Raw genomic sequence first — 11,309 nt, forward strand, 5'->3', positions numbered from 1 at the left:
TTTTGTTTTACTTGGAATGAAGTGAAAAGAATAGGAAGTTTTCTCTTTGTTTCTTTCACCCGTGTGTGTGTGTGTGTGTGTGTGTGTGTGTGGCAATGGACCCGTCCAACAGAGGGAGAGAGAGAGACGGCGTGTGTCCAACAGGAGGCCCCGCCGTCCCTCTGTTGAGCGGGACTTTCCACGTGCATTTGCTGGTATTTTAACTGGTAGTTTTCTCCGTTTCTTTTTCAATTACCATTTCACCCCCCCCCCCCCCCCACCTGTTCAACGAGGTGTAACACAAAAAGGACATCCCAAATACGCGGGTAGGCGCTCTCATCCCGCGCGGCGTTGTTTGAACGAGGCGTTGCTTTTTCAATTCAGCCTGTCGTGAAGTTCAGCTGTGCCGCTTTTTACCTCTTTCCACGTAGCGTACCGAGTGCCATCAAGTCACGTTGGGCTTGGATTACGTTTGCTTTCGCCTGGGCTTCTCCGTCTTGGTGCGTAGAACAATATATATAACTTGAAAAACAAAAATCCCTGCTCCTGTGAAGAAACACCAACTCGGAGACGGATTGGCTTTCCGGACTTTTTTTTCCCTATATGCTCTTGTAGCACATCGAATGCAGCTGATCTTTCCGTTTTACACATCATCCTACCTGCACACTGTTTAGGCAGGAGTTCGACAAGAGAGAAAGCAAGATGAGGATAAGCTGCTTTCTTTTTCTTTAGAGCCAATTTATTATTATTATTATTGTTATGTATTCATTTAGTGTTCCAGCTGTTGTTACCGACCATACGACATCGAAGCTGCAGAACGCAAAAAGCGCGACACTTTTTGAGGGCGTGACTTTTTTTTCTTTCTTCCGCGTAAAATTGCGCTATTCTCTTCAATTAAAAGACGTGCATTAGTGCCGTTCCCCCTCCCTCCCTCCTCCTCCTCTCTCTGTTGTCTTTTTTTTTCAGAGTGTTTGCCGCCCTCTTTAAGAATCCATTCGTACCGCTTGCGTGTTTCTCTTCTCTTTCAACGCCGTAGGAGCTGATATGGGAAAAGAGGGAGAGAACTGGTAGAGTAGAAACACATACACAAAAGTGTGGTGTATGGAAAGGTTGCCTACACGCTACGGCTACGCCTCGTCTCCCCCTTTTCCATCCCTTTGTCTTTTATCCTCTGCATGAACGACGCAGTGGGGGAACGAAGTGGTGGCGCGACACGACGAATTCTTCCGTCGCCGCTCAGAGCGTTTCAGAACAAAACAACCCCCCTTTTTTTCCTCTTCAGAAGTAAGACGAGTTACGTTTCAATCACCTTAAAAAAATATATATATCCCCCGAGCCATCAGTGTTTTTTCTTTTTCCTTTATGGTGTGGGGTTTAAATAGTTTTGCTTTCTCAAAAAAGAAACTCAAAGGACAAAGTGGAGCTGGCTTATGCATTCCTTCGACGCGGTTTAGCTGCTTTCCTTTTTGTGCCATGCCGCGGTGGAGCTGCGTAGAATGCACCATGCAGACAAGACAAAACAAAAATAGCACGCGCGTCAAACCTCAAGGAGGCAGAGACGCCTTAGGAAAGCGCAGACCGTGCGTCTCTCCATATTTCATTTCACTAGGCCTTCCTTTTCTTCTGCTTATTTTTATTCTAATTCTTTATTATTATTATTATTATTATTACACGTCGCGATTTCTGTTTCAGGGTGACGAAAACGGTTCAAAAACAATGCTTCTGTGAAGGTCGCTTAGTGCGATAATGCGGTGTCACGCACAAAACGCTTCCCTCTTTCTTTTCTTTTTTTCCAACTTGCCTTTGAAAAGAGATGTGATGACAGAGTACCTCATTCTTCGACATATATAAATGGAAAGAGAGAACATACATGCGTTGGAACCGCAAGGGTTTCCTTCGAGGACGGGAGACGTCTCGCCGGCGTCTCATAAGCTTATTCTTTTTTGCCCTTCACCTTGGTGAAGACAAGGAATAGAAATACATCTCGCGTTTTCGCTTCCTTTTTTTTTATGAAGCGACGTGGCTTTTAGACGACCGAATAGCGGCGGTGTAACAGCAGTGTCGGCGGACCATCAAGTTTGGCCTGAGCGTTCGCCGCGTAGTCTTGGAAGTTGAAAAGGGAAAGAGACAATGGCTCTCTTCTCTGTTGTCTGAGTGAATTACTTTCAACCTCTACTCTTCTTGCCGCCTCTTTCCTTTTCCTTTCTAGGAGCATCTTTTCTCTTCATATTCAGCAAGCAAGCAATCGCAAGTCACTTCTCCAACCGCGGCGGATTGTAGAGCGCACATCGTGAGGTGTCGGTCGCGGCCTAGAGAATTATTTACGCCACTGTGATTTATCATATTTGTTTTGTACTCGCGTTCTTGTGTGCATCTCTGTGTGTGTGTGTGCGTGTGCAACCCCATTCTCAGCACTACACCGTATTTTGGTTCTTAAAAAAATTTTCTGTACCCTTTTGTATATATATATATATATATTTTGCTCTCAGTGGACGCGCTCATTTTTTACTGACTGGTTTATTTCGAAGGCCAGATAGAAGCAGATCAGATTCCAGCACACCGCAACGCAAACTCCAGCCGACGTGATCAGAGCTCCCTTCGGCACTCCTGCGACACACGCCGAGAAAAGCAACACCAACAACAAAAACAACAACAACAAAACTGTCGTCTTCGTAATGAACTACTTTGGCCAATGGTCGAACCTTGAGCTGGTGCGGCAGGACGGCACGACACGCCTCGTCGTGGACGTGCTGCGCGATGTGCCGTACGTGGTGCTGCTCTTCGGTGCGTCGTGGAGCGGGGATACGGAAAAGTTCTTTCCGCTGCTCGAGCAGTTCTACGAGCGTCACCACAAGGCGAAGAGCTTCGAAGTCATTTACATCTCACGCGACTGCAACAAAGCTGAAATGACGCGGGGCTTCTTTTTCAAGGAGCGCGCCATCACTGACGCAGACCGGCTGCAGCGTCAGGAGAGCACGGAAGAGCGCCACCGCAACTCCCCTCTACCGGCTAGCCTCTCTACGCAAGACAACACTAGAGGGAGGGGGGCGCATAGAAAAGAGAACAAGTCAAACTACCAAGTCGCTAGAGACGACAGCGCCAATGGCTGTTCAGCTGCCGTGGCAGCCGCGCCAGTCTCCTTGTCCTCGTTCCCTTCCTCATTTCCCCCGCCGCTGAAGCGTGTTGCAGAGCTGACGCCTGGCACGGCCACCAACAGCTTCAGCGGTTCCCTCTCCTCCCTCTCCACCACCACCGCGACTTCCCTCTTCAATCCGCTGGGACCCCGCGCGGGGGGTGGCGGCGGCATGTGGGCGGTGCCCTACGAGCACGTCGGCACCATCGGCGTTCCCCTTCTCTACCACCTGCGCGTTTTCTCCTACCCCGGCGTGGTCGTGTGCCGCAACCGGCCCTTGGCTGCCTCCGTCACGCCGCAGCCGCTGCCCCTCATCTCCCACCCGCCCCAAAACGGTGGCTCCGGCCAGATGGACGTGGCCAATGCCCCGCGGCACCGTGAAAAAACGCCAGTGGTGGCACAGCGCGCGTGCTACCCCGACGTGGTGACTATTGCCGGTCGGTTCATGATCGAGACGGAGGACCCAGAGGCGGAGAACTTCCCCTGGGCACACATGGCCTCGCAGGTGCGCGTGGCGGCGCTTTTCTTCTTCGGTATTGTGATTGCGGTCACGGTGGTGGTGTTGGGTGTGCTGCTGCCGGCTTTGATCCGCATGAAGCACGCAACGAGGTCCAGGGCGGCCGCAGCGTGATCGTCGAAGCGCCATTTTTTCAAGAAGACAAAAGATGTTTCTTCCATGAAAAACAGAATAGCGCCGAAGAGAGATGAAACGAGCTGACAGTGCTGAGTAACTTCAATTTAAAGCCAAACTGCAGAGGAGAGCCCCCCAAATAGTAAAAAGTAATACTTTTAACGAAACACTCTTGTGCAACGGCCATCCAGAGCAGCGGGCGTCGTAGTTAAATCGGCGAGATGAAGGCGGCGTGAACGACAGATGAAGCAGAACTGCCTTTTTTTTTTCGCTCTTCCCTATTCCTAAACGAGTCGTTTTCTATTTCTGGAAAAAGAGAATATCTGATTAATTCCTTTGAAAATGCGCATTGTTTGTCAATCAGGCACACGACAGCAACGCAAGAAACAGCCGGTGCTTTTGATGCCCATCGCTCCTCGGGTTAAGCTTACGTATTTGCCTTGACCGAGTCGATGGCATGCTCTTTGCAATCGCTCTTCTTCCCCGTGCTCTTCCAACTCGTTGTAGCCACGTTTCATCGCATTGAACGGGATGCTTGAAGAGCTAAATCTGCTCTCTCTCTCTCTCTCTTTTCTAATGCACCTCCTCACCTTTGGTTTGTGTTTTTAACCCTCTCTCGTTTCTCTGCTACACTCGCACGTGCGCCGCGTTCCTTCTCTGTCGCACGTTGAACCGGATGCATTCGCGCTCATTCAAACATTCTCTCCAGGTAGCCGCATTGTTGCGCTTCTCAGCTACGTATACCGTATCTATCTATCTACTTTTCTTTCCTTTCTTCTTCGTAAATATCTTACATATATATATTGCCACACCATTGTTGCTTATTGCATCCCTTCCCCTTTTCCTTCTTCTTCCCCCCTCGTTCTTTGCGTCTCAGCAAAGGTGGCGTGAAACCGTCCTTTCCACGTGGTCTGCCAACTGCGGGAAGAATTCATTGAAGATAAGGGATTGTAGAGGGTGTTCTCCTTTTGCATTCTTTTTTTTTTCTCTCTTCCTGCGAACGCAGTGCAAGTTGAACGGAACAGCGCAGGGAAGTCTCGCTGCGTGCGACGCATTGTGGGCGGTGTCAAGGGTGCGTTGGTGCGCCTTTCCCCGTCTTTCTTCGCATCCTTTGCTTTTTCCCTTCTCTCCTTCTGCTTACGTGAATTCAAACTTCTTCGGTCATCTTTTCTTCTGTTCTCTCTCTCTCTCGTGTCCAATTTTTTCTTTTGAATATTTCTCTTCTGTCTTTTTCTTTTCTTGTTCTACCCTCTTTCATTGGCGTCTGCCTCGTGGAAGCCGCTCACACCTCTCCGCAAACCAAGCCAAACAGACGAAAGGGAGGGCAGGGCAGGTGCCGTCTACATCCCTCGCCAACGTACACCCCAATCAATAAGAGTACCTTCATAACCAAGTAGGGCATCGCCCAATCGAACTGCTGACGGTCCCAAGCGGCACATATTTATATACATATTTGCTGCTCCTTTTTTTCTCTTCGTCCCCCACACCGTGGTCACGGCTGCATCGACAATGCCGCTCGGTCACCGCGACGTACCCTTTCTTTCTCACTTTCCCGACCTGCAGCTCCTGCGGCAGGATGGAAGCACCGTGCCTGCCTCGAAGGCCTTCGAGGGCAAGAAGTACGTGTTAATCTACTTCTCCGCGCACTGGTGCCCGCCGTGCCAGCGCTTCACTCCGCTGCTCGCCGACTTCTACGACGAGCACAAGGACAAGTACGGCTTTGAGGTGCTCTTCGTCTCCTCGGACAGAGAGGAGGGGCGGATGATGGACTTTTTCCAGAATCGCAGCAGCAACTACGTGCGACGGCCACCACCGCTCGACAGCAACGGGGACACCAACACGAGCAGCAACGGCCCGGCTGCCGTATCAGCCACCGCTGCGTTGCCGGAGCCGTTACCGGGGGATAATTGTACGCTCATGGGTTGCGACATCGCGTCGTGCAGCAAGAAAACAACGCCTTCGTGCTCGCCGTTGGTGAACGCGACGGCGGAGCTCAACGACTTCCCGTTGGACAATTTGAAATTACGCACAGCCACCGGGGTCACGCGCACTCCCAAGGCAAACGGCCACGGAAACTGGTTGGCGCTCCCGTTCAAAGAAACCGACGTGGCTCGCTCCCTCGCTCGCGCCTACTCCGTGGTGTCCATCCCAAAGCTGGTGGTCGTCGCTGTGGACACGAGCTGCACGGTGACCCGAGAGGGCAAGGCTATGGTGCTCAAAGACCCCGAGGCGAAGAACTTTCCATGGCGGTTTGCGGAAGGCTCCATGGGGAGAAGGCCAGATGGCAAGCGGGAGTGCATTCTGCTGGTTTTTCTGCTCATTGTTGGGGTCTATTATTATATATGGGGGTTCTAAAGAAGAAGAAACACGAAAGTGTTTTTCCGTATTTGCTGTACGAGGCGCTTGTGAATCTATTCGGCTGATGTCATGCTTGTCTCCTCTATTACTACTCCAATAATTACTTGCGGCATCTGTTACATATGGGGTCGCTTATAAACGAAGATGGTCATTGTAAAGGAGTGGATACATGCACACACACATGCTTGTGTATGTATGAGGGACGTTATCTTATCTTTTCGTTTAATGCTTAAAATATATATGTTCGGAGATGCTGCTTTGAACTCGAAGCAGAGGCGTAAAGTAATGGCAAAGTAAGCGGTCAGGCAGAGGATAAAGGACCTTTTTTTTCTTTGTGTGTTGTTGTGAAGCTCTTATCAGGTCTCGATATCCTCCCCAAAGGAAGAGCTAACCGCGAGGTTAGGTGGGCAACAGCTCAAAAAGCAACCTCCCCCCCCACCAGCCTTTTATTTACGTCGACTGTTTCACTGATGTGGCTGCGTCCTCATCTGTCCTTTCCGCTTGCTGATTTTTACCCCCTCTTTTTTTTCCTTGTACTTCTCGTTTCTTTATCAAAAGAAAGACCCTGTTTTTGGTTCTTTTTTCTTCCTTGTTAGGGGTTTTAGGCGCAAGAAGAGAACGCTTTGGCATTGACCGCCCTAGGGGACGGGCTACAGCTAGCACGTGTTCTTTTTTGTGTTTGTTGCTGCTCCACTAATTTACGCTGTTGCTCCGGAGCACGACATCCAGCACGTACCTTTCACCTTTTCATTCGTTTGCGGTATTTCGTTTCTGGTGTGTATCTGCGCTGCGAAGTACTCACTACAGCTGCCCTAAAACCCTTCGCATGAAGTAGCCCTCTATAAATAAGTAAAAAAGAAATTCTTCTCTTTGTGGCTCTTATATATATATTTCTATTTTTTCCTCCTTCTCCGATTTCTTACCACAAAGGGCGAAACCGTTTTTGATTTCTTTTTTATTTTCTTTAGAGAGAGTCTTCGTGCATTTGCTGCTTGCCGTTCATACGTCTGATTGACCACCATCGCGTCTCACCGCAGGCGTCGTGAGCAGAGAACAGCGCAAGAGAGAAACAGAAAACCCAACACAGAGAGGAGTAGAGGAGCAAGGACGAGAAGAGGAACACCAAGTCATTTCCGGTTCAAGTGATTACACCTTTTGGAGATCGCCCTTCCCTTCGTTCGTCTGTGCGTGTTTAGCCGCACCCGTCTTCAAACACGCAATACACCTATTTTATTTTATTCCATACTATTATTATTGTTATTATGTTGGCGTGTTTCATAAGAGATATCAGTGCTGTCTGCTGTTTGCCAAGGAGTACTTTTCTTTTCACGTACTTATCAACACCACTGATAAAGAAGTAAAAAAGAAAATGGAGCCCGACGAGAACAGGCGAAGTGAGTTTTTCTCTTCCAGTTTATGTGCCCATCACGCGGAACAACGCACAACAACTTCTCTCAGCTGCAGAGAGAGAGAGAGAGAGGGCACAACTTGTCGGGGAGGGGGTAAGGCTAGGGGTCTGCTCAGCCCTTTCCGGTAGAGTACTCCGTGCGCCACACCGCGCCGATCTGTGCGTCATCGTACAGTCGGTGCTAACAGAAGAACGATTTTGGGGCTGAGCCTTCTCCCACTCCACCGCACTGCGGCTGCGTGCTGCGTCGAGTTCTCCCTTAGCCGTAAAAAAAATATATGTGTGGATCGGCATTGGCCCTTTGTCCACAGCACATCTGAAGCAGTGTTGCGCTGTTCTTGCTGTACTTCGCATTTATCGCGCTCTTCTGCCTTGGCCCGTCTTCTTCTTCCATTTTTATCTACAAAACAAAAACAAACTTCCTTCTTTGTTTTTCCCCCTTTTCGCGACACACACATCAATTCGCACGTGAAGAGGGTCTCCGCCACGTTTAAAACTTCTCTCTTCCATCACCACTACCCCTCGTCGTATACAGATATATATATATACCTTCTAAACAGGGTTTTTTTCTGGTTCTTTATTCACAGTTCACACGTTGTTTTAAGGTACACGCACTTCAATTCTATCATACAACTCGAATTCGTTTTTTTTTCTGCTCTCTTGGCGCTCTCTTCCTTTCTTGAAATCGAGCAAGAGCAATAATACCGTTTTTGCTCTATCACCGTCGTTTTCCTTTTATTGATCGCGTCTGGTAGCTGACATGGTGTATGACTTATCTCTTTACGTAGTATTCGTATACTAGATCGGGCTGTCTTTGATTTCCAGCATCTTTTTCCTCTTACCTGTCCCTATAAATATATATATATATATATATATACACGCCCGTATTTTTCTTTTCCTCTTTTCGTTGCGTGTGGTGTTACTATTATTTGCTGCATTCGTATTATTAATTCGTCTTTCTGCTTCTTCGTGGTGTTGCAGGGATATTTTTGGGAAGCAAAGACCGGCGCCTTCTTTTTTTTTTCACGACGGAAATTCGGTGTCGACGACAGAGTTGATTGACGTCGCGTTCTTTTTATTTTTCCTTAAAAAAAAAAAAATACCGTTGTCACCCTTAGCGCAAACCCCTCTCTTTTGTGTCTCCCCATCTCCCACCGCCTTCTGTGTTTCCTCCCGAAACACCTGCGCCTATTGCCGGTCTGCCACTGTGTATGTATCACTCCCTTCACTTCCTGTACAGGGATTCTGTTGCGAACATGTCGGGGCTGAAGAAGTTCTTTCCGTACAGTACCAACCTGCTGAAGGGCACGACGGCGAACGTTACCCTTCCAACCTTGTCTGGCAAGCTTGTGTTCTTCTACTTTTCCGCGAGCTGGTGTCCGCCGTGCCGCGGGTTCACGCCGCAGCTGATCGACTTCTACAAAGCCCACGCTGAAAAGAAGAACTTCGAGGTGATGCTCGTCTCGTGGGATGAGGCGGCAGAGGACTTCAAAGAGTACTACGAGAAGATGCCGTGGCTCGCGCTACCCTTCGAGGACCGCAAAGGAATGGAGTTCCTCACCACCGGCTTCAACGTCAAGTCGATTCCAACGTTGGTGGGTGTGGACGCGGACAGCGGCAAGATCATCACCACACAGGCTCGCACTATGGTGGTGAAGGACCCAGAGGCGAAGGAGTTCCCCTGGCCGGACGCGGAGCAGAAATAATAATGCGCACCGCTTGACGAGCACAAAGAAAACGTTTAACTAAGAACCTTTTGTTTTCCTTTCAATTGAAAACTCGTTGATCCCTTCGCAATAAATCTCTTTATACCTCGGTCTCGCTGCGCTCTGTTTACAGGGGGTGCCGTATACCCTCTCCTGCCCCTCAGCTGGCATTCGCACGTTTCCACGTTGCTCTTGTGTTTATACGTACGGAAACCTTTTTGTTCTTTCGGCCCACTTCTTGCGCGTGGTGCAGCTTTTTCTTCGTCTTTCTTTCGTCCGTTTCCGGTTGACTTACATACCTTTTTGTTCAGCGATGGAGGTCTTGCACTCCTCCGTTTATTAAATCTCTCTACCCGAGAACGCGCAAATTATATATAAAACGCATGGAGAAGTACACAGGCTTAACTACACACCCTTCCAGAAAAAACCCACAAGAAAGTGTGTTTTACGTGTGTGTGAGCTGACGCGCAGCTCTCTTCACCTTTTTTCCCCCTTTTCTCTGATCACCTGTCGATGACCTATCGAGCTGCTTTGAGAGAGGGACGCGTTGTGCCTGTTGTGTGCTCCGACTCTATCCTATCTTCTTGGCCTCTTTGAGGGCTGTTCGCGTGCCCGTGGCGGTGGTGGTGGTGATGCCAGTCACCACGCACGCACTTGCTGCTTCCAGGCTGCTGAGCTGAAGCAGTTTATTTTAAAATTAAATAATCTCTAACGCTCCTCTTTCACCTTGTTTTCCTCTCGCCTGTTTCTCCGTTGATATCTGCCTCTCGTGCAAACGCTGATATGACCACGCTGGACGATCCCAATCCCGCGAAGGAACAACCGCTACCTTGCGCTACCTGGCCTCTACACAAGCTTCAAACGTCTGAGAAAAACACATTTTAATTCCTATTATTATTATTTTCATTGCACCAACACGCGCCATGTCCGGACTTGACAAGTACCTGCCGAACATCCAGAAGCTGCGCCGCGGCGACAGTGAGGTGGACGTGAAGTCGCTGTCTGGCAAGCTCGTGTTCTTCTACTTCTCCGCGAGCTGGTGCCCGCCGTGCCGCGGGTTCACGCCGCAGCTGATCGAGTTCTACGACAAGTTCCACGAGAAGAAGAACTTCGAGGTGATCTTCTGCACGTGGGACGAGGAGGAGGATGGGTACTCGGGCTACTACGCGAAGATGCCGTGGCTGGCGGTGCCGTTTGCGCAGTCGTCGGTGGTGCAGGAGCTGACGAAGCACTTCAGCGTCGAGTCGATCCCAACCCTGATCGGTGTGGATGCAGACACAGGCAAGGTGGTGACGACGTCGGCCCGCGCTATGGTGGTGAAGGATCCAGAGGGCGAGAAGTTCCCGTGGGAAGAGGGGCAGTAAGACGGCGGCAGTACCCTGACGCGTGATGTGCGTCACCCCCACACAAACTCACAGGCACACACACCGTTGTGTGTGGGGGTTGCACGAGGCGGTGAAAGGAGAACTTGGCGGGGTTGGAGAAGTGGGAGCAGAGGATGCCGTGCGCCGTGGTAACCCACTCACAAAAAAGCCACGTGCACTTAGAAAGGAGGAAAACGCAAACATCTAAGCCACACGGAGCGGTGTGCTCAGCAGTCCAAACCCTCCCCATGCTTGTTTTTCCCTTTTCCTTTGCGCATTGATGCGAATTTCCTTCTTTCTCACTGTCTCTCTTTTCAAGCTCTTTTCAGGCTCCTTTCCTTTCTCCCGTGCTGAATACCGCGACGCCTCGCTTCATGCTCTCTCATGTTTCTGTTTCTTTAGTCATTATTACTGTTTCGGTTTTTGTTTATACACTTTTCTTTTTTCTTCTTCTCCTGCGAAACGTAGCGGCGATGGGGACCTCGAAAGGTTCTATCTCCTCTTTTGCGCTTCATGCGGTAAATGGACGCGAGTGTCGTGTGTGTGTGTGTGTGTCGGCGCATATTTCTTTCTTCCCTCTTCCAGCGGCTCCTTGCCACGCTTGTGTACCTCTTTTGTTTCTCCTCCTCTTTCGTACGTTGTAGGACCGGGGTCTCTGCGTAGAAAGGAGAAACACCACGAACGCGCCGACACGCTTCTCTTATATATATATATATATATATATATATAT

The 11,309-nt window shown here is 49.6% G+C and overlaps 4 protein-coding genes across 4 annotated transcripts; all 4 read left to right on the forward strand.

The window, feature by feature from the left end:
• Positions 1-2,186: 2,186 nt before the first annotated feature.
• Positions 2,187-3,743, forward strand: ABB37_04694 (tryparedoxin-like protein; the record flags this gene model as incomplete). The annotated part of the gene is made up of 1 exon (XM_015802467.1): positions 2,187-3,743. Exon 1 carries the CDS (start codon positions 2,655-2,657, stop codon positions 3,741-3,743), a length of 1,089 nt encoding a protein of 362 aa, XP_015658911.1. The 5' UTR covers positions 2,187-2,654.
• A 707-nt stretch (positions 3,744-4,450) lies between these two features.
• On the forward strand, positions 4,451-6,098 carry ABB37_04695 (tryparedoxin-like protein; the record flags this gene model as incomplete). The annotated part of the gene is made up of 1 exon (XM_015802468.1): positions 4,451-6,098. Exon 1 carries the CDS (start codon positions 5,253-5,255, stop codon positions 6,096-6,098), a length of 846 nt encoding a protein of 281 aa, XP_015658912.1. The 5' UTR covers positions 4,451-5,252.
• A 1,883-nt stretch (positions 6,099-7,981) lies between these two features.
• ABB37_04696 (putative Tryparedoxin) lies at positions 7,982-9,215 on the forward strand (the record flags this gene model as incomplete). The annotated part of the gene is made up of 1 exon (XM_015802469.1): positions 7,982-9,215. Exon 1 carries the CDS (start codon positions 8,766-8,768, stop codon positions 9,213-9,215), a length of 450 nt encoding a protein of 149 aa, XP_015658913.1. The 5' UTR covers positions 7,982-8,765.
• Positions 9,216-10,029: 814 nt separating this feature from the next.
• Positions 10,030-10,579, forward strand: ABB37_04697 (tryparedoxin (TXN1); the record flags this gene model as incomplete). Its single annotated transcript, XM_015802470.1, has 1 exon — positions 10,030-10,579. The coding sequence occupies exon 1, from the start codon at positions 10,139-10,141 to the stop codon at positions 10,577-10,579; it is 441 nt and encodes a 146-aa protein (XP_015658914.1). The 5' UTR covers positions 10,030-10,138.
• Positions 10,580-11,309: the final 730 nt, after the last annotated feature.

The sequence above is a fragment of the Leptomonas pyrrhocoris genome (genome assembly GCF_001293395.1).
Source record: "Leptomonas pyrrhocoris isolate H10 chromosome Unknown, whole genome shotgun sequence".
Lineage (NCBI taxonomy): Eukaryota > Euglenozoa > Kinetoplastea > Trypanosomatida > Trypanosomatidae > Leptomonas > Leptomonas pyrrhocoris.